The sequence below is a fragment of the Bufo bufo genome, chromosome 6, assembly GCF_905171765.1.
Source record: "Bufo bufo chromosome 6, aBufBuf1.1, whole genome shotgun sequence".
NCBI lineage: Eukaryota > Metazoa > Chordata > Amphibia > Anura > Bufonidae > Bufo > Bufo bufo.
Window position 1 is genome coordinate 50,768,004 of NC_053394.1, and position 23,051 is coordinate 50,791,054.

At 46.4% G+C, this 23,051-nt stretch overlaps 1 protein-coding gene across 3 annotated transcripts; it reads right to left on the reverse strand.

Annotated features, from left to right (window-relative positions):
* Nucleotides 1-194: 194 nt before the first annotated feature.
* On the reverse strand, nt 195-21,969 carry EEF1AKMT2 (EEF1A lysine methyltransferase 2). Of its 3 annotated transcripts, XM_040439029.1 has the most exons (7): nt 21,836-21,969; nt 18,941-19,006; nt 17,725-17,839; nt 16,685-16,795; nt 14,919-15,135; nt 9,076-9,156; nt 195-613 (listed from the first exon to the last, which is right to left on the reverse strand). In XM_040439029.1, exons 1-6 carry the CDS (start codon nt 21,880-21,882, stop codon nt 9,083-9,085), a joined length of 630 nt encoding a protein of 209 aa, XP_040294963.1. In that variant the 5' UTR covers nt 21,883-21,969; the 3' UTR covers nt 195-613; nt 9,076-9,082. The 3 variants fall into 3 exon arrangements, with proteins under 3 accessions (XP_040294963.1, XP_040294962.1, XP_040294964.1); XM_040439028.1 differs by lacking the exon at nt 9,076-9,156 and having other exon boundaries at nt 203-613; XM_040439030.1 differs by lacking the exon at nt 195-613 and having other exon boundaries at nt 8,938-9,145.
* Between the last annotated feature and the right edge of the window lie 1,082 nt (nt 21,970-23,051).

A 23,051-nucleotide genomic window follows, 5' to 3' on the forward strand; every position in this document is an offset into this window, starting at 1 on the left:
ATTGATGGCCTATCCTAGCGATATGCCATCAATGTCTGAGATGGGCCAACCCCTTTAAGTTTACTGTCCATCAATACCCCCAATTAAAGTGCAGATGAAAACACATTGACCGTTCAAAGCTAAAGCTCAATGTGTACACAATATGGACAGACAGGACTACGGGAATGGATTCCAGTGGTAACCCAGCCAATCATCATTGCTGATACAGCTCAGGGCAATACTGATTGGCTAAGAGCAACCATTATCATATTTACTGTTGAGAATTAAATCCTTGAAATAATGTACAAATTATTTATTTTGCATCCGTAATAAAATCAAGATCATCCAAATGGTTCCAGCAGACGGACCTCGATATTTCGTATCTTCTCCACAATAAGCTTACTGTCCATCTGGAGTATGATGCACTCATTCCCAGTTGTCTTCTGTGTAATACCATTTTCTCCTCCATACTGCGCAAGTCAACAGGATATAATTTCCAATCCAGGTAATGATCTTTCCATGGTCATGATTTAGGAACAAGTCCTCCTCTTGAACACCAGTGCTGTGACACTGCGACCTGAGAGTCCACCAAAACTAAAGGACGGCGTGGGCAGTTCATCTGTAACTTCAAACTCTATAAAGGGGGAAAAAAATATATAAATCAGCTATAAAGTACATGCAAAGCCGAACAGCAAACCCACAGCTGTACTGTAGATCTACTGACCTCGGCACGTCCACACAAGGTCTCATCACAGCACTACTGTCACGAATACAGGGAAGGGACACAGAACTAGGCCTCAAGGCTAGGGAGAGGGAAAAGGTGACCTCCTAGGAAGCCCCTAAACCTGGCCCTGACTCCTGTCAGTATGTATAGACCCTGAAGGTGGGAAAATACATACGCCGGAACCTAGACCCTAGGAGCCCTAAAATGCCCTAGGTAGTGGCAGGGAATGAGACTACTGGTTCCTTCCCAGGTGAACGAACCAGCGTCTCCCTGAGGCCTAGTAACAACAAGCACAAGGGAACAACCAAATACAAAGAGCAGTACAACTGATCTTATAGAAAATGGATGAGCAGGAAAACAGGAAAGGTCCACACACCAACTCTTCCAAATCCAAGCAGAGAATGCATGGCATGAAGTGTGAAACTAAACTAAGTAGAGAATGCAGTAATGACCACGGGCTGCATCTGACAAGAGGTGTGGTCATTGCCAAACCACAACACTGAGAATCAAGAGACTGTCAGTTAACCTCACGTGCAGTCTCTCCAATCATCTAACCTCTGTCACAGAAGGTACCGTGACAACTACTGTAGTCATTCTTGAAGGCACTTTCAGTGGTGGACGTGGACACTTGGCAAGAGTTTTCTGACACCTTCCGATCATAGTTAGCAGAAACCTTATCAGCAATTTGTCCTACAGTAGCTCTTCTATGGGACTGGATCAGATGGGCGAGCCTCAAGAGGCTGTCATAGGTTCACCAGTTGTCCTTCCTTGGACTACTTTTGGTAGGCACTAACCAGTGGACAAACCTCACAAGACCTGCCATTTTGGAGGCGCACTGACCCAGTCATCTACCCATCACTATTTGGTTGCTCAGATCTTGCCCATGTTTCCAATTGGTGTGCACATAAGTTAGAACCATTTTTGTTAGGATGGACCTTTGTTTATTACTGTTATTGATTATGTTTCAGTTGCTTGGTAGAAAATAAAGACTATAGGGGACATTTACCAAGACCGGCGATCTAGATGCTGGTTTTAGTCAGTGTCCACTGGCGTTTGATGCGCCTAAGTTATGATTAAATCCGCGCCAAACTCCCTTGCTAGCGTAAATTTAAGCCATTTTCAATGCCCAAAACAGGCATATGAATAATAAATGAGAAGGGCCGGCCACCTGGCTCCCTTCCTCGCCCATGCCACGCTAGTTTTCCACCACCTCGGAAGTCACGTGGCATGAGCAGGGAAAAGTCACAGATTCAGCCGCAAATCCCCTTTGCAACCAAATCTGAGACAAAAGTACGCCAAAAAGTAAAGTACTTCACATCTTAAATGACCCCCTATGTGATTGATATACACTAAGGTTGTGTGCTCTACGGATGCCCCTTTAAAAGGTATACGATTATACAAGCCATTTGGCTTGACTGTAAATTTTGGTAAAAATGGCAGTATTACTGGGGCGCTAAAATTTAACCACACTTTATTTTAGTATAAGAATACTATTTATTATGTTCTATGACTTCATTAAGACCTTCAGGTACCAGGGTCTGAAGGCGAAGAGGACTTACCAGGGTCTTACTACCGAAAGGACTTACTATAGATGCATAAAAATTCACTATAGAATAATAAATAATTATTTTAACCGATTTTTTTATTTTAACAGCGCTCTCTATCATAAGTAATGATTTTATGTCAGCCCTCACCTTTTTTTTTTCTTATTCATTTATTTAATTAGTGCGTTAGAATGTGTTACCAAAACAGTATATCGCTGTATTTCAGATGTGTGTGTATATGTATATATACACTGCTCAAAAAAATAAAGGGCACACTTAAACAACACAATGTAACTCCAAGTCAATCACACTTCTGTGAAATCAAACAGTCCACTTAGGAAGCAACACTGAGTGACAATCAATTTCACATGCTGTTGTGCAAATGAAATAGACAACAGGTGGAAATTATAGGCAATTAGCAAGACACCCCCAATGGAGTGGTTCTGCAGGTGGTGACCACAGTCCACTTCAGTTCCTATGCTTCCTGGCTGATGTTTTGGTCACTTTTGAATGCTGGCGGTGCTTCCACTCTAGTGGTAGCATGAGACGGAGTCTACAACCCACACAAGTGGCTCAGGTAGTGCAGCTTATCCAGGATGGCACATCAATGCGAGCTGTGGCAAGAAGGTTTGCTGTTTCTGTCAGCATAGTGTCCAGAGCATGGAGGCGCTACCAGGAGACAGGCCAGTACATCAGGAGACGTGGAGGAGGCCGTAGGAGGGCAACAACCCATCAGCAGGACCGATACCTCCGCCTTTGTGCAAGGAGGAACAGGAGGGGCACTGCCAGAGCCCTGCAAAATGTCCTCCAGCAGGCCGCAAATGTGCATGTGTCTGCTCAAACGGTCAGAAACAGACTCCATGAGGGTGATATGAGGGCCCGACGTCCACAGGTGGGGGTTGTGCTTACAGCCCAACACCGTGCAGGACGTTTGGCATTTGCCAGAGAACACCAAGATTGGCAAATTCGCCACTGGTGCCCTGTGCTCTTCACAGATGAAAGCAGGTTCACACTGAGCACATGTGACAGAGTCTGGAGACGCCGTGGAGAACGTTCTGCTGCCTGCAACATCCTCCAGCATGACCGGTTTGGCATTGGGTCAGTAATGGTGTGGGGTGGCATTTCTTTGGAGGGCCGCACAGCCCTCCATGTGCTCGCCAGAGGTAGCCTGACTGCCCTTAGGTACCGAGATGAGATCCTCAGACCCCTTGTGAGACCATATGCTGGTGCGGTTGGCCCTGGGTTCCTCCTAATGCAAGACAATGCTAGACCTCATGTGGCTGGAGTGTGTCAGCAGTTCCTGCAAGACGAAGGCATTGATGCTATGGACTGGCCCGCCCGTTCCCCAGACCTGAATCCAATTGAGCACATCTGGGACATCATGTCTCGCTCTATCCACCAACGTCACGTTGCACCACAGACTGTCCAGGAGTTGGCAGATGCTTTAGTCCAGGTCTGGGAGGAGATCCCTCAGGAGACCGTCCGCCACCTCATCAGGAGCATGCACAGGCGTTGTAGGGAGGTCATACAGGCACGTGGAGGCCACACACACTACTGAGCCTCATTTTGACTTGTTTTAAGGACATTACATCAAAGTTGGATCAGCCTTTAGTGTGTTTTTCCACTTTAATTTTGAGTGTGACTCCAAATCCAGACCTCCATGGGTTGAAAATTTTGATTTCCATTTTTAAATTTTTGTGTGATTTTGTTGTCAGCACATTCAACTATGTAAAGAACAAAGTATTTCAGAAGAATATTTAATTAATTCAGATCTAGGATGTGTTATTTTTGTGTTCCCTTTATTTTTTTGAGCAGTGTATATTTATATACTATCAATTATTTATTGTTTTTATATATTATACACTGCCTGTCCAAAAAAAAAAAGTCACCACCAAAAAAAGCCTTTAGCTTTGATTACTGCACACATTCCCTGTGGCATTGTTTCTATAAGCTTCTGCAATGTCACAAGATTTATTTCCATCCAGTGTTGCATTAATTTTTCACTAAGATCTTGCATTGATGATGGTAGAGTCTGACTGCTGCACAAAGCCTTCTCCAGCACATCCCAAAGATTCTCAATGGGGTTAAGGTCTGGACTCTGTGGTGGCCAATCCATGTGTGAAAATGATGTCTCATGCTCCCTGAACCACTCTTTCACAATTTGAGCCCGATGAATCCTGGCATTGTCATCTTGGAATATGCCCGTGTCATCAGGGAAGAACAAATCCATTGATGGAATAACCTGGTCATTCAGTATATTCAGGTAGTCGCTGATCTCATTCTTGGAGCACTTACTGTTGCTGAACCTAGACCTGACCAACTGCAGCAACCCCAGATCATGGCACTGCCCCCACAGGCTGGTACAGTAGGCACTAGGCATGATGGGGGCATCACTTCATCTGCCTCTCTTCTTACCCTGATGCGCCCATCACTCTGGAACAGGGTAAATCTGGACTCATCAGACCACATGACCTTCCTCCATTGCTCCAGAGTCCAATCTTTATGCTCCCTAGCAAAGTGAAGCCGTTTTTTCATGGTTTGCCTCACTGATTAGTGGTTTTCTTACGGCTACACAGCTGTTTAGTCCCAATCCCTTGAGTTCCCTTCGCAATTGATTTGATTTCACCAAACGTTTAAGTGATCGCCGATCATTCAGGATATTTTTCCGCCACATTTCTTCCTCGAATACGATGGGTCCCCACTATCCTTCCTGTTTTTAATAATGCGTTGGACAGTTCTTAACCCAATTTTTGTAGTTTCTGCAATCCAATGATTTGACCCTTCTCAAACAGACTAACATCTTTTCCACGTGGGGTTAAATAACTTGTTGCCAGCTGAAAGATAATCGCCCCTGCAGTAATTATCCAATAGGAGGCTCATAACTATTTGCTTAGTTAAATCCAGGTAGCGACTTTTTTTTTTTGGACAGGCAGTGTACTTGCACAATATTTTTTATTATTTATGCTACCAAATGTATCTGTGGACTAAACCTGTCAATCCAATGATGTAATTTCCTTTTTTTTTTGTTGGTATAAATCCAGGTGTGTGCCACTCTTCTGGGTCAGCTTGAAGAAGCCGACGGAGCGTTGTTGAAACACGTAGCTAAACTATGTCTAGTTTTATACTAAAATAAAGTGTGGTTAAATCTTAGCGCCTGGTAGTACTGCCATTTGTTACCTAAATTTACCTCTGATCATCGCGACCTACTCTGGATGCCCGCGGCATACCGCACAAGCTATTCCGCATGGTGTGCACAACCTGATCTGGTGAGTTACGATCCCTGACAATTAGGGGCACTCTCCGGAAAACAGTTTACACACAGGGGGTGCGGTCCGTCTCTATTCTCTTCTTGGTTTGACTATGAGGCCATGTTCACATGTCATGACTATATTGCGTTTTTCGAAAAACCTTAGCACTGCCTCTGCTGCAATTCACTTACTAAAAATTACTGGCTACCATAGGCATGCGCACGGGGTGCGCCTGGGCACAACCTAATCAGGCCCGGCGGCTGTGAATTTTTTTTTTTTTTTTAATAAATCAGTTGCGTAGCGCCGCCGGTCGGCTGGCCATCTGCCCCCGTTCCGTTGACTAGAGTGGATCCCATCCTCGTCCGCCATCTTTACACAGACCGGGAGGAGCTAAGCTAGTGGGAGTCACGGGCAGCATCCAGTCTCCGCCTTTGGCCCCTGGGGTGCGTGATGCTACAGACAGGGCCGGCAGCATGGGCGCCCGGCAAACTTTCTAGTTGGAGTGAGAGGGAGCCCGGAGCAGGTGTGTCCTCAGCAGGTAAGTGTGCGGCGTGCACCCCTCTGACTGCAATGAGTGGGAGCTGAAGCGGAGCTGAGTGGGAGCGGAGTGAGCGCTGAAGTTGGGTTTCACCTTGCAGCCAGGCTGTTCTTATAGTCTGGAGGCTAGTCATGTGGAGATGGTGACTTGCTTTGCTGAAGTGGGTGACCCCGACCCTTTGATAAAGTGGCAGTGATAGAGGGGCATTGTGTGCACCCCATGATAGAGGGGCATTGTGTGCACCCCATGATAGAGGGGCATTGTGTGCACCCCATGATAGAGGGGCATTGAGTGCACCCCATGATAGAGGGGCATTGAGTGCACCCCATGATAGAGGGGCATTGAGTGCACCCCATGATAGAGGGGCATTGAGTGCACCCCTATATATATATATATATATAAATCCGGAAAAACGAGCGGCACTCCGTTGGATAAAGAAAAGTGAACCTTTAATCACCCAGGTGGTGCAACGTTTCGGCTCTGCTCTTGAGCCTTTTTCAAGCATAAATACACCTTCCTATGTTTCAATAGCTCTCATCCAAGGAAAATGATTCAATCCTTACCCTTCTCCCAGTTCCTTAGGGTCAAGCGGGTAGTATCAGAGGAGTCTAAACTGGATGCGACCTTGGATTCTATGGCCCTTAAATTTCAGGACAGGGGGTATCCCAAACGGTTGCTGAAGGAGCATATCAATAGAGTCCATGATCTGGATAGGACGGAACTACTGACTAAACGGAAGGCTGTCCGCAAAGCTGATAGAATTCCGTTTATCTCAGTATATAGTGAGCACAGTTCCTCGATAAACAGGATTTTGAGGAAGCATTGGGGTCTATTAGGCTCCTGCTTCAAGGAAATTCCTGAATTTCAGAATCCTCCTCTTCTTTCTTACCGCCGATCCAGAAATTTGAAAGATCAACTGGTTAAAGCCGATCTGGGCTCCAAAGGGCCTTTGAGACAAACCACATTAACGCAGTTGGGCCTGGGCTGTTTTCCCTGCCTCAATTGCGTTAATTGCAAATATATGTGTAAGGGGAGGAACTTTATACATCCTGGTACTGGTGAATCCTTTGGAATCTCTTTCCATTTAACCTGTGATTCCAGCTATGTCGTCTACATATTATCCTGCCCATGTAATTTATTATATGTGGGAGAGACAACGACCGAGTTTAAGACCCGCCTCAACAACCATCGCTTGAGCATCCGGAAGAAACGTATGGATCTTCCGGTATCCAAGCATTTTGCGGAGGCCAAACATGGGGAACGTGATCTCAGGTGCTGGATAGTAGATCATATACCTCAACCTAGACGAGGTGGCGATAGGTCAAGGATACTGAAACGTAGAGAACTCAACTGGATCCACAAGTTGGGGAGTCTGAAACCCCACGGGTTAAATATAGAATACAACTTTGGGGATGTTTTGTGAGGTTGGCTTGCCTCCCGTGTCGGGTTGGGTGTAACTCGGTGTCTCTGGTATACACTAAGAGAGTTATATAACTCATCCTTTTATTTTCTTGCTTCAATAATAACTTTATTTTTCTTTCCCTTTTCACGTAGAGACCACGTACACTGAACTTCAGGAGGAATGGCAGGTTCGGATAGAGTGATCACAACATACCGTACAGGAGAGGGCCGCTTTATAGGTTTTTATTGCCCATTTTTTGTTTTATTGTGATTATACATATACTTTATTTCTGTCTGGTTTGGCTAGCACCATGGGATGAGTTGATTTTGATATAACAACCCAGGCGGCACAACTTTGCACTATTTTTCATATGTTAGATACACCCAGTGGCATCTGTGTACCCATAAGAGGAGATCCCTCTCAGATGAGATGACAGCTCAGCAACCTGGGTGACAGTCCTGCATGATCCGCGGTTACCGTGGGTATGACAGTTCTTCGCCCGGGCGATGCATGTGGACATCCTGTCTCGAGGGAGCCCACTGCCCTTCTGAGTATGCCATGTCCGACGTAATGTGGGTTGGATGCATTACACTGTATATTATCGATTGAGGGCGTCTTTCCAGTGAGTAAGATGGCGCCTAGTATAGGTTTTTTCATCTGAGCATGCGCCTGGAGAGGGGCGTTCCGGATGTGTAAGAAGACACTGGAGTGATGATTGTGCGTCGACGCAGTCTGATGACGCCAGACGCTCACCTCCTTCCTCTTCCCTGATTGGTGCGGTGCCGAGCCTGCGCAATGGACAGTAAACAACGTTGGGCACACGGCAGGACGCGATTCTCCCTGTGATCTCGGTATGTGTGTTGGATCACCCCTCCTTCTTGCTCTCCCCCCTGCAAGTTATGACATGTTTAGCACCTAAATCGATCGATCCTTATGTTTCTGATCGACAACTTTCTATTCACTAGAATTAGAATATGTTGGATCACTGGAATATGTATGACATGGATGATTCAGGTCTCCTCTAATTGTGTTTTGATTTGCACTTGCTTATCACTATATGTCAACAATATGTGTTTATATTGCTTCAGTGTATTACTGTCACGATTTGTTCACACCCACTGGGTGGAGTGTGATCACATGATTCACAAGTTAATTGATTCACCTGTATATATTGTTGAGATTTGGAGTTGTATTTATGCTTGAAAAAGGCTCAAGAGCAGAGCCGAAACGTTGCACCACCTGGGTGATTAAAGGTTCACTTTTCTTTATCCAACGGAGTGCCGCTCGTTTTTCCGGATTTATACATTGGGGTAAGAAGCCTATTCCCCCTGGGACGTGCACCCTACTCTTCACATTCATTCTACCAGTGCCGCCATTTTTCTTGTACTAATATATATATATATACACACACACACACACACACACACACACACACATATATGCGTTTGTGGTTTAGGGTGCACACCCTAATGCAATATGCTGCACACGCCTATGCTGGCTACATAGAGACAATTTCCTATAGTGTAGCTTCACTTTACAAAACAGACAACAGAAAAAAATCTACATCCAGGTCTGCAAATAATAGCCAAGGAAACCGCAGCACTCCAATAGCTTGAATAACAGTGCAAAAGTGTATTCACCCGTGTCTCAGCAACATTTCAGTCTTATCACAGGACCTTCCTCAAGCTCATCCAGGTTTGGATTACAAGCCTGCGGAAAGTCTAGTTTGATGAACAAATACTGGTTGTCAGATTGTGTCTATGACTCAATGTGAACCAGAATGCCCCCTAGTGTCCTCCTATGGGATTACACCACTACTGCTGTAAAGTCTAGGCCTGTGATGGCTAACCTCCGGCACTCCAGCTGTGGTCAGGGCCAGCGCCACCAGTAAGGCGACTTAGGCAGTCGCCTAGGGCGCCATTTAGCAGGGGGCGCCCGTTGCGGTGTGGTGAAAAAAAAAAAAAAAAAGTTGGTTATATAAGTTCGGCCGGCCGGTGGCGCCCCTCATGCTGCGCCTCCTGAGCGGCTGAGCGCTTGCCGCTCCTCTAAAGAATCTCCGGCCGCCGGCTCAGTGCTGCGCAGCCTGTCTGCCCCTGCTGTGTCTGCTCTATGCTGTTAATGTAGCGTGGCCGAGCTCTGTCTGTTCGGTCCGCGGTACAGGAGCTTTTGTTTCCTGTACCCGGCCGGACTGACAGGAAGTGCTCACTTAGTGTGCGCTTACTTTCAGTCCGGCCAGGTACAGGAAACAAATGCTCCTGTACCGCGGACCGAACAGAGCTCGGCCACCCTACACTAGAGGTGACGGGGGGGGGGGGGGGGGGGGGAGAGTGGAAATGGAAATGAGAGTGACAAGGGGGGGGGGAATGGAAATGAGAGTGACAAGGGTGGGGGAATGGAAATGAGAGTGACAAGGGGTGGGGAATGGAAATGAGAGTGACAAGGGGGGGGGAATGGAAATGAGAGTGACAAGGGGGGGGGGGAATGGAAATGAGAGTGACAAGGGGGGGGGGAATGGAAATGAGAGTGACAAGGGGGGGGGAATGGAAATGAGAGTGACAAGGGGGGGGGGAATGGAAATGAGAGTGACAAGTGGGGGGGAATGGAAATGAGAGTGACAAGGGGGGGGGGGAATGGAAATGAGAGTGACAAGGGGGGGGGGGGAATGGAAATGAGTGACAAGTGGGGGGGAATGGAAATGAGAGTGACAAGTGGGGGGGAATGGAAATGAGAGTGACAAGTGGGGGGGGAATGGAAATGAGAGTGACAAGTGGGGGGGGAATGGAAATGAGAGTGACAAGTGGGGGGGGAATGGAAATGAGAGTGACAAGGGGGGGGGGAATGGAAATGAGAGTGACAAGGGGGGGGGGAATGGAAATGAGAGTGACAAGGGGGGGGGGAATGGAAATGAGTGACAAGTGGGGGGGAATGGAAATGAGAGTGACAAGTGGGGGGGAATGGAAATGAGAGTGACAAGTGGGGGGGGAATGGAAATGAGAGTGACAAGTGGGGGGGGAATGGAAATGAGAGTGACAAGTGGGGGGGAATGGAAATGAGAGTGACAAGTGGGGGGGAATGGAAATGAGAGTGACAAGTGGGGGGGAATGGAAATGAGAGTGACAAGTGGGGGGGAATGGAAATGAGAGTGACAAGTGGGGGGGAATGGAAATGAGAGTGACAAGTGGGGGGGAATGGAAATGAGAGTGACAAGTGGGGGGTGGGATGGAAATGAGAGTGACAAGGGGGGGGAATGGAAATGAGAGTGACAAGGGGGGGGAATGGAAATGAGAGTGACAAGGGGGGGGAATGGAAATGAGAGTGACAAGGGGGGGGAATGGAAATGAGAGTGACAAGGGGGGGGAATGGAAATGAGAGTGACAAGGGGGGGGAATGGAAATGAGAGTGACAAGGGGGGGAATGGAAATGAGAGTGACAAGGGGGGGGAATGGAAATGAGAGTGACAAGTGGGGATGGAAATGAGAGTGACAAGGGGGGGGGGGGAAATGAGTGTGACAAGGGGGGGGAATGGAAATGAGAGTGACAAGGGGGGGGAATGGAAATGAGAGTGACAAGGGGGGGAATGGAAATGAGAGTGACAAGGGGGGGGAATGGAAATGAGTGTGACAAGGGGGGGGGAGGAAATGAGTGTGACAAGTGGGGATGGAAATGAGAGTGACAAGGGGGGAGGAGGAAATGAGTGTGACAAGGGGGGGGAATGGAAATGAGAGTGACAAGGGGGGGGGAATGGAAATGAGAGTGACAAGGGGGGGGCAATGGAAATGAGAGTGACAAGGGGGGGGAATGGAAATGAGAGTGACAAGGGGGGGGAATGGAAATGAGAGTGACAAGGGGGGGGAATGGAAATGAGAGTGACAAGGGGGGGGAATGGAAATGAGAGTGACAAGGGGGGGAATGGAAATGAGAGTGACAAGGGGGGGGAATGGAAATGAGTGTGACAAGTGGGGATGGAAATGAGAGTGACAAGGGGGGGGGAAATGAGTGTGACAAGGGGGGGGGAATGGAAATGAGAGTGACAAGGGGGGGGAATGGAAATGAGAGTGACAAGGGGGGGAATGGAAATGAGAGTGACAAGGGGGGGGAATGGAAATGAGTGTGACAAGGGGGGGGGGAGGAAATGAGTGTGACAAGTGGGGATGGAAATGAGAGTGACAAGGGGGGAGGAGGAAATGAGTGTGACAAGGGGGGGGGAATGGAAATGAGAGTGACAAGGGGGGGGCAATGGAAATGAGAGTGACAAGGGGGGGGGGGCAATGGAAATGAGAGTGACAAGGGGGGGGCAATGGAAATGAGAGTGACAAGGGGGGGAATGGAAATGAGAGTGACAAGGGGGGGGGAATGAGAGTGACAAGGGAGGGGGGAATGAGAGTGACAAGGGAGGGGGGAATGAGAGTGACAAGGGAGGGGGGAATGAGAGTGACAAGGGAGGGGGGAATGAGAGTGACAAGGGAGGGGGGAATGAGAGTGACAAGGGAGGAGGGGGGAGAAGAGAGTGACAAGGGAGTCCCCAGAGCCAGACTAAGAGCCAGACTGCAGCCAGAGACCAGATCATCTTATTGTCCTGGTGGTAAGTAGACAATGCAATATGTTTATTATGTAATTGTTTAGTTATTAATACTACATTGGAAACTAATTTACCTCACATTAAGGCTCCATTCACACATCCGTGTGTGCTTTGCAGATCCACAAAACACGGACAGCGGCAATGTGCGTTCCGCATTTTGCGGACCGCACATTGCCGGCACTAAGAGAATATGCCTATTCTTGTCCGCTATTGTGGACAAGAATAGGACATGTTCTATTTTTTTCAGGATCGGAATTGCGGATCCGGGGCCGCACGTCGTGCAGCCCCATAGAAATGTATGGGTCCGCAATTCCGTTCCGCAAAAAGAGAGACAGCTACAAGAAGCTTGATTAACCGTAAGGGGAGCATAGCAGTTCTTTTAATTTAAAAGCTGAGAAAGGGGTGGAACATATGTGATGTCTGATAAGGGGGGGGGGGGGGCGGCAATTTTTATCTTGCCTAGGGCGGCAAAAATCCTTGCAACGGCCCTGGCTGTGGTAAAACGGTTTTGGATCTGGTCAAGGTACCAGGTAGGTTGATGTACTGCTCCAAATCAGTAGAAAATTTTCTTAACGTGCATGGAGAAATCAAACTCTGACACACCCATTGGAGTCAAAAGTAAATCTCTAGTTTAATTGCAAGAATATACCATCCCGTGGGAGGTGACTAAATGTGATGCATTTTTACTGTATTGGTTACTGGGAAGCAATAGCAAGCATTCAATGGGTTAATCTTACACTTCTTTTTCATCAGGCTGACTTAAGAAATCAGCTAGGAGCGCAGCTCCGCAGCCCCCTCATTGACATGTACCTTGGGCTTTGGAATGCGCTCCTTCCCCCCTCCCATCTTAAAGATAGTGGGAAAGCTGTGTGCGCCTGGTGGTATTTTCAGGAAGCAGGATTCTTCTACTAAGCAGTGTCTGTGCAAGTGTATATAGAACAAGCAAGTATTCATACTGTTTCAATAGTCCATAACAAAACTACGACTCCCAAGATGCACACTTGCTTGGCTGTTCTCAGAACTCCATACAAACGAATGGAGCACGCTGGGAGTCGTAGTTTCACCACAGCTGGAGTGCCGGATGTTAGCCATCACTGGGCTAGAGCTACACTGCGACTTGCATTCATGCTACTACATTTCACATAATGATAGTAAATGGGGTCTCATTGTGACTTGTGAGTTTTTCCGTGACATGATAGTTGTCAGGAAGCTAAACCTATCGATTTCAGCACGACCACATTCACCATCATTAGAATTGGCTGATAGTGCAACATTTGCAATCATAATAAGGCCTCATTCACACATTCATGATGACATCCGTGACAAGATGGTCAGTGGTTCATCCGTGAAGTGTCTGTGAAGGATCAGTGTGTCCATTTTTGCCCTCTGTATTCCACAGACATGTCTAGGATGAAAATTAATTTCTAGAACGTCTTCTAGAAATGATCCATGAAAACCACGGACCAAACATGGATGGCATCTGTGTTGTGTCCGTGGTTTTCATGGACGCGTGTGAGGAATCCGTAATCACAGACAAAATAAGGCATGCTTCCGTGGTGTCCCCGCATATACGTGTGAATATTAACATTTAAGCCAACGAATACAGTACAGACCAAAAGTTTGGACACACCTTCTCATTCAAAGAGTTTTCTTTATTTTCATGACTATGAAGGCATCAAAACTATGAATTAACACATGTGGAATTATATACATAACAAACAAGTGTGAAACAACTGGAAATATGTCATATTCTAGGTTCTTCAAAGTAGCCACCTTTGGTTACTGCTTTGCACACTCTTGGCATTCTCTTGATGAGCTTCAAGAGGTAGTCCCCTGAAATGGTTTTTACTTCACAGGTGTGCCCTGTCAGGTTTAATAAGTGGGATTTCTTGCCTTATAAATGGGGTTGGGACCATCAGTGGTGTTGAGGAGAAGTCAGGTGGATACACAGCTGATAGTCCTACTGAATAGACTGCTAGAATTTGTATTATGGCAAGAAAAAAGCAGCTAAGTAAAGAAAAACGAGTGGCCATCATTACTTTAAGAAATGAAGGTCAGTCAGTCAGCCAAAAAATTGGGAAAACTTTGAACCCAATCGAGATGGTTTGGGGTGAGCTGGACCGCAGAGTGAAGGCAAAAGGGCCAACAAGTGCTAAGCATCTCTGGGAACTCCTTCAAGACTGTTGGAAGACCATTTCAGGGGACTACCTCTTGAAGCTCATCAAGAGAATGCCAAGAGTGTGCAAAGCAGTAATCAAAGCAAAAGGTGGCTACTTTGAAGAACCTAGAATATGACATATTTTCAGTTGTTTCACACTTGTTTGTTATGTATATAATTCCACATGTGTTAATTCATAGTTTTGATGCCTTCATAGTCATGAAAATAAAGAAAACTCTTTGAATGAGAAGGTGTGTCCAAACTTTTGGTCTGTACTGTACGTGTGCGGTCCGTGGGAACATGGATAGCACACATCCGTGATTCACAGAGTCGCTGCGTAGCCCTAGCCTAATGGGTGTGTGATTATATTCCTGCAAACATGGAAATGGCTCTGAAATTTCTATTACATCTGATTCAATATTCTAATAAACTTTATTAGTCCTTTGCTTAGAAAATTATCAAATATTCAGTACCAGAAATCTCTGCATAACGCCAAAGGAGTCTGAGCCTTTTATCAAGGCATTGTGTCCTGGAAATCACTGGTGGTCTGATGTCATGGAATTACCAACGTGGTCTCCTCAGAAAGAGCCAACACGAGAACTCCGTGACTTCAGAAAATCAGTCTCGGAGAACAAATAGATCATATGTGATGGGACCATAAGATGACCCGAGTGCAGACAGCAATGTATACATCTCAGTATACTCTACAGGAGGAGATGTTATGAAGCGTCAGACGCCCCCCTTACCGTTTCTGAACTGTTCCAGCAGCTCATCTTTGGTCCAGTTGCACGAAGTAATGATGAAAATGCCATTTGGCTTTAAAACCCGGCAGAGCGACTGTAGATACTGCCTACGTTTTTCTTCAGAACCGCTGGGATCCAGACTCACTGCATCAAAGGTGCCCTTGTCCAGGCCTATGTCAAACTGTTCTGCAGGACTGAAGGAGCCGAGGAAATCTGCAACCTGAGACAGGACAGCAGGTAACATCTCACATCAAACCAGTGGAGCAGGAGGCGTCCATAGGTGAAACCTTAAAGGGGTTATCCCACTAAAAGCATTTTTATCCAGGTATTGGATCAGTGGGGGTTCAACCGCTGGGACCCCCAGCGATCCTGAGAAGGAGTGATCCCCGAGTCCTCTCTGAATGAAGCAGTGGTGTGCACGCTTGTCCACCGCCTCATTCACTCCGTCAGTCCCATAGAATACTTTTAGTGGGGTGATCCCTTTAACCCCATGGGTTAAAAAAAAGTTTTAAAAAAATGCATCGCCATATTCTGACATCCATAACTTTCATATTTACCTCTATGGAGCTGTGTGACGGCTGATTTTTACGGGGCCATCTGCCATTTTACTGATACCTTTTTAGGATACTGTATGTATGAGTTTTTCAGCACTTTTTATTCCATTTTTTTTTTGGGGGGGTTTTGGGCATTTTGATTTCTGCTTATATATTGATTACTTTTATATTTTGCTATCTGAAGCATTTTCTACAGAAGAGATATACATTTTTTTGGTTCATTTTTATTTGTAAAATTTTAATTTGTAATTCTTTTTTCTTTTTTTTTTTTACTTTATTCTTAGGCCCCTTGCAGACAAGCGTGTCCGGATAAGGTCTGGATGCGTTGCGGGAAAATGCGCAATTTTTCCGCGCGAGTGCAAAACATTGTAATGCATTTTGCACGCGCGTGAGAAAAATCGGCATGTTTGGTACCCAAACCCGAACTTCTTCACAGAAGTTCAGGTTTGGGTTAGGTGTTGTGTAGATGTAATTATTTTCCCTTATAACATGGTTATAAGGGAAAATAATAGCATTCTTAATACAGAATGCATAGTACAATATGGCTTAAGGGGTTAAAAAAAATTATTATAATTTAACTCACCTTAATCCACTTGCTCGCGCAGCCCAGCTTCTCTTTTGTCTTCATCTTTGCTGTGCACAGGAAAAGGACCTTTGATGATGTCACTACGCTCATCACATGGTCCATCACATGATCCATCACCATGGTGATGGATCATGTGATGGACCATGTGATGAGCGCAGTTGAAAAACTACAACTCCCAGCATGCCCTAATAGCTGTAGGCTGTCAAGGCATGCTGGGAGTTGTAGTTTTGCAACCTGTGCTTGTGCTGCAAGGGAAATGAACCCATGCTGCCCCGATACCCGCAGATTAAAGCTGATCAAAGGAGATCCAGGAGCAGGACAACCTGTGATCAGCCTGTTTTTGGGAGAGTAGCTGGGTCCGAGGTACAGTACTCAGCAAAGGTGCTCAAAGACCTTGAGATCTGCAAATGCTTTGGCATCACTACACTCAGTCCAGGAACTTCCACACAGTGGCGTCACAGTTTAACCGCTTAATGGCTATGTAGGTGTAACACACTGTGACTACCAGAGAGTGAGGAGCAAGGTCCAGATGGTTTGTGGTGAACGCTGTGAATTTGACCATTCCTCCGATAGGAAGCAGCTATAAGCCAATGCACTAAAATGCCATGCCTTGTCTCTGAACCTCTCACCTGTAGATTTACACTCTGAGACACTCCTTCCCTTTCACATATGTTTCTTGCAAGCGCGACGGCATCTGCACAGTAATCAATACCCAGGAGACTGCTGAACCCCGACTTTGCCTGTAATTTAAACCGAAGAATCAGTAATTATAACGCAAATGACCGATCAATTCATATGTCACCTAAACCAGTGACGGCATATCCCACTGATACCATTCGCCCATTATCCGAACATTTAGCACACTGGGGAGTGGGGGGGGGGGAGGGGTTTACCAAGCAAAATGAACCAGAATAATTGCTGAAATTGGGCAGAAATACTGGTTTACATGCTGTGTGCCAAATTCATAATGTGTTTTAGACATTTTTTGCACCTCATTAGACAATGAAAACTGGGCATGACTAGGGAGACGTTTGACCTGAAATATTGCTATAGGTCAAGAAAAGGAAAGGGTCAAGCAAGATTCACCAAATACATCAGACTGTAATAAATATGGCGCAGATTCCACGGGTCTGCTCTAGTATTAGGCTGCCACTTACACTCTGAAGGACCACACCTGTCAAAACTGGAAATTCAGCTATCTTAGGCTACTTTCACATCTGCGTTGTGCTGTCCAGTTTTGAAATCCAGCACAGGGTCTCAAAACCGCAGCTTCAGTTTTGTCCCCATTCATTGTCAATGGTGACAAAACTGAACAATCTGGAACGGAGTGCACCAGAATGCATTCCTTTCCGTTTTGTTGCGTTCCCATGGTGGACACAAAACCGCTGCAAGCAGTGCAGCACGGGGAAACTGATCATGCCGGATCCGGCACCCATTAACTTACAATGGTTTTAGTTCTGCATCCGATTTATTCGTTTTCGATATAATACAACCGGATCTGTTCGGAACAGATGCAGCCGGTTGTATTATTCCAACGGATGCGTTTTGCTGTGAATCTCAAAACCGGACAGCAAAATCGCAAATGTGAAAGTAGCAATACTTATGACATGGCAGAATGAAAATAATGAGGGAGATTTATTATTACTGTCCTATTACGTAATTTACTTACCAATTCCACCAGTAACATGCCATTCCCAGTGCCTATGTCCACTATGGAGGTCGTCAGCGGTATCTTCTGTGCATTCAACCATCGCACAACCCGAGTCATACTACCTTCTCCAAACCTGGTAAAAAGAAGGCAGATTTCACATACACATCCCCATGTAAAGATTTATTCTGCTAGTCTATGGTCTGTTATACAACATACTCGTCACAGCTACATTAAGAGTAATGCAGAGCTGTGCGCACAGAGTCTCTATGGCATCACATGTAGGTCATAGGCACTTTGTGTGCTGCTGTATGGTGCCTCCAGGAGGCGCTGTATTCTACCCTAGAATCCATGTGTGCGCTGCTGTATATGGTGCCTCCATGTGTGCGCTGCTGAATTCTCGAATTTATGATGAATATTTGCCCAAATATTAGCGAAATATAACGAATTCGAATATTGCCCCTGCTGCTTATCACTAGTAGCCATCTGGAGCGCTGCAAGAGGCGCTGTATTCTACCCTAGAATCCATGTGTGTGCTGCTGTATATGGTGCCTCCAGGAGGTGCTGTATTCTACCCTAGAATCCATGTGTGTGCAGCTGTATATGGTGCCTCCAGGAGGCGCTATATTCTACCCTAGAATCCATGTGTGTACTGCTGTATATGGTGCCTCCAGGAGGCGCTATATTCTACCCTAGAATCCATGTGTGTGCTGCTGTATATGGTGCCTCCAGGAGGTGCTGTATTCTACCCTAGAATCCATGTGTGTGCTGCTGTATGGTGCCTCCAGGAGGTGCTGTATTCTACCCTAGAATCCATGTGTGTGCTGCTGGATATGGTGCCTCCAGGAGGCGCTGTATTCTACCCTAGAATCCATGTGTGCGCTGCTGTATATGGTGCCTCCAGGAGGCGCTGTATTCTACCCTAGAATCCATGTGTGTGCTGCTGTATATGGTGCCTCCAGGAGGCGCTGTATTCTACCCTAGAATCCACGTGTGCGCTGCTTTATATGGTGCCTCCAGGAGGCGCTATATTCTACCCTAGAATCCATGTGTGTACTGCTGTATATGGTGCCTCCAGGAGGCGCTGTATTCTACCCTAGAATCCATGTGTGTGCTGCTGTATGGTGCCTCCAGGAGGCGCTATATTCTACCCTAGAATCCATGTGTGTACTGCTGTATATGGTGCCTCCATCTGGCACTGTATTCAAGGACTATTCCATATTATTCCGTCACTCACCAGATCTCTCCTTCATCGCCATACTCTTGGAAGGTCTTCAGTTCACGACTGTAAACGGTGTCCCAGCTGGAACAGTAAAGAAGATATTCAGTCTAAATCCACACACACTGCACATATCACCTGCTTCCGGGACAACCATTGTCATTTGAAAACATTGTAACTTCTGTCCATAACTCTATGGAAAATGTATTTGGATCCAGAACCCCAAAATGTCATTTCAAGATAAGAGAAAATAACGATAAAAATAGAAAAAAGCAGATAACTAAGGTCGGGTTCACATCACCGTTATCTTTCTGTTCTTCTGATCTGTCAGAAGAACAGAACAATAAAGAACAAAAACTGCCCCCGAGCCTCAGTTATGCACATTTGGTGTCCATTTGAGCCATTTCTGTCTGAGATCTTTTTTTTTTTAGATGGAAAAAAAAAATCCTGCATGCAGAAAAACGGAAAAATAACGGTTATATGCACTCTCTTTTAGGCCGCTTTCACATAAGCTTATTGAAATGAGTCAGTATTCTGTCTCTGGAATACGCACAGTTTCCTGATGATATATATACCATCAGTATTGCTTCAGGATTTACATGCGCATTCTTTCCTCCCTGCATTTTGGATGGACTCCCATAGACCATAATGTGCGTATTTGGAAACCAATACGCACAAAACTCGGACTTTCTGATGGAAATTATACGCCCATGTGAATAGCCCTATTCATTAACATTAGCAGCGGATTCCGTCACATAAAATCCAGGCCGCATATAGATTGAAAATACACTCGTGTCAAAGCAGCCTTCGACGGATAAAGCAAGTGCTTACATATAGCAGTCAGGAGGAGATGCTGGAAGCTGTAAATCACTTTCTATGATGAGGACAGGAGCTTCTTCAGAGTCCTAAATAGCACATAATGTACCAGAAAAATAACATGGAACCGTGTACACCCGATATCTAAAGGAGCAGCTCATCCTGGCACAGGCAGGGGGCAGTAGAGGACAGGTAGTACCGCACTGTACTGTAAAGAGAGTAGAGGACGTGTAGTACCGCTCTGTACTGTAAAGAGAGTAGAGGACGTGTAGTACCGCTCTGTACTGTAAAGAGAGTAGAGGACGTGTAGTACCGCTCTGTACTGTAAAGAGAGTAGAGGACGTGTAGTACCGCTCTGTACTGTAAAGAGAGTAGAGGACGTGTAGTACCGCTCTGTACTGTAAAGAGAGTAGAGGACGTGTAGTACCGCTCTGTACTGTAAAGAGAGTAGAGGACGTGTAGTACCGCTCTGTACTGTAAAGAGAGTAGAGGACGTGTAGTACCGCTCTGTACTGTACACATACACTGGAGACTGTAACCTGAGGCCTCTATCATCTCCTGTACACACATACACTGGAGACTATAACCTGAGGCCTCGATCATCTCCTGTACACACATACACTGGAGACTGTAACCTGAGGCCTCTATCATCTCCTGTACACACATACACTGGAGACTATAACCTGAGGCCTCTATCATCTCCTGTACACACATACACTGGAGACTATAACCTGAGGCCTCTATCATCTCCTGTACACACATACACTGGAGACTGTAACCTGAGGCCTCTATCATCTCCTGTACACACATACACTGGAGACTATAACCTGAGGCCTCTATCATCTCCTGTACACACATACACTGGAGACTATAACCTGAGGCCTCTATCATCTCCTGTACACACATACACTGGAGACTATAACCTGAGGCCTCTATCATCTCCTGTACACACATACACTGGAGACTGTAACCGGAGGCCTCTATCATCTCCTGTACACACATACACTGGAGACTATAACCTGAGGCCTCTATCATCTCCTGTACACACATACACTGGAGACTGTAATCTGAGGCCTCTATCATCTCCTGTACACACATACACTGGAGACTGTAACCGGAGGCCTCTATCATCTCCTGTACACACATTCACTGGAGACTGTAACCTGAGGCCTCTATCATCTCCTGTACACACATACACTGGAGACTGTAACCTGAGGGCCTCTATCATCTCCTGTACACACATACACTGGAGACTGTAACCTGAGGCCTCGATCATCTCCTGTACAGTGTACACACATACACTGGAGACTGTAACCTGAGGCCTCGATCATCTCCTGTACACACATACACTGGAGACTATTAGGACACATTAGGCCTCATTCACACAACCATATTTTTGGTCCATGCGTTTTTTGCGGATTGAACGCTTACCCATTCATTTCTATTGGGCTGCAAAATACGTGGCCAACACACAGATGCCGTAAATTACAGAAGACGTCATATTCTTGTGGGCATTTTGGCATAGGGGCCCACGGAAATTGCGGGATGCACACGGCCAGTATCCGCATTTTTGCAGATCCGCAGTTTGTGGACTGCAAAACGGATGCAGGCCTGTCTTATATTTTTCTCATACGCACAAGAATGTATTTTTTTTCCCCGTGTCCGTTCCGTTTTTATTGCAGCCCAAGCGGAGCTATTCACTTCAGTGGGGCCACAAAAAACGGAAATGACTCTGTGTGCATTGCGTGGCCGTATGGGCGTGCCGCCAAAAAAATAGAACATGTCCTATTATTATCTGTATACGACTGTTCCATTAGGGGCCGGACATTCCGTTCTGCAAAAAGCGCAATGCACGCGGCCGGTATCCGTGTTTTGCGAATCCACAAAACATCCAACAGTCGTATTATAGCTGCAGCAGTGCTCTGTAACCTAGTGTTATACTACAACTCCCAGTCTCCCAGGACTGCCTGAGGACCATATGGCATGCTGGGAGTTGTAGTTTCACAGCGGCAGCTGGAGACATACATATCAGGGATCTCGGGCACTTTCCCCCATGTTGCCGGTGTGGCGCCCCCCTGTGGCTTCGCCTGTACTCACTGCTCTTTAGTTCCCAGGACTGAAGGAGAAAACTCAGCCTCGTTCATATCGTGCACGATGTGTGTTCAGCCCCAGGAGCAGCGGACATGCTGGAGTGGAGTTGTTAGAAGGAGGGCTGTGATGTCACTGGTCACGTGCTCCTCCATGGTCACATGACAAACCCCGACGGCAGCAGCCTGTGTGTGCCTGAAGCAGCAGTGTGAGGGAGGAGGAGGGGCTGCTGCAGTCCTGGAGGACACAGAGCTTCATGGGGAGCAGGTGAGGGGCGGCATAGGCGTGCGCAGCCTATTGCATTAGGGTGTGCACCCTAAAGCACAAACACAGACGCAGCGCACGCACCTGTGTATGTATATATATATATATATATTATATACACACACATATATATACACAAATACACTCTGTATACATACAGACCTGCACTATCAATATAATGAAGGGAGAAGAAATCATTTTTAAACTTACCGTATTTTTCGCCCTATAAGACGCTCTGGCCCATAAGGTGACGCACCTAGGTTTTAGAGAGGGACAATAAGAAAAAAAAAATTCATTACACCTCAGGTCAGACCACCAATCAGACCCCCAATGTCAATAAGACCCCAATAAGACCTCAGATCAGACCCCAATGTGAATGACCCCCAACCAGACCTCAGATAAGAGCCCCAGTGCCTCATATCAGCCCCAAGTGCCTCATATCAATCCCCCGTGCCCCATATAAAATTTAAAAAAAAACCACTTTCCTGCTCCGGACGCTGCCGCTCCTCACCGCTCGCGCTCGGTAATCCTCTTGTACAGTATGCTGTGAGGTCACAGCGCGGCCTCACACTGTGCGCAGCATTCACAGTGGAGCGCATGAGGACCAGGAAGAGGTGAGTATAGCGCTTCCTGGCCCTCTGGTACTAATAACTTGATTAGTATTCGCCCCATAAGACGCAGGGGCATTTTCCCCCCACTTTTGGGGGAAAAAATGCATCTTATGGGGCGAAAAAGTGCAGCACGGGGGTGACAGAACCAGTGTTTCCTCTAAGCCTTGTCAGCTGCTGAGCGGGATCGGCTCAGAGCTGGGCACAGCGCCATCAAAGGTGGGCGATAGGAAAACCTAAGATAATTGTCACATCAAAGAGCATACAAACCACTGCGCCATCCCGTACAATATACAGTATAACCACTGCGCCATCCCGTACAATACAGTATAATCCCTGCACCATCTCGTACA

Bases quoted from the DNA above. Each gene is read 5' to 3' on its own strand.
- EEF1AKMT2 (XM_040439028.1), bottom strand. From the start codon at position 21,882: ATGAACGAGGCTGAGTTTTCTCCTTCAGTCCTGGGAACTAAAGAGCA. The intron at 16,796-17,724 runs GTAAGTAAATTA...TTTAAATTACAG, and splicing joins GCATGTTACTGGTGGAATTG to GCAAAGTCGGGGTTCAGCAG. The intron at 614-14,918 runs GTAAGGGGGGCG...CCCCCTTTATAG, and splicing joins GCTGGAACAGTTCAGAAACG to AGTTTGAAGTTACAGATGAA.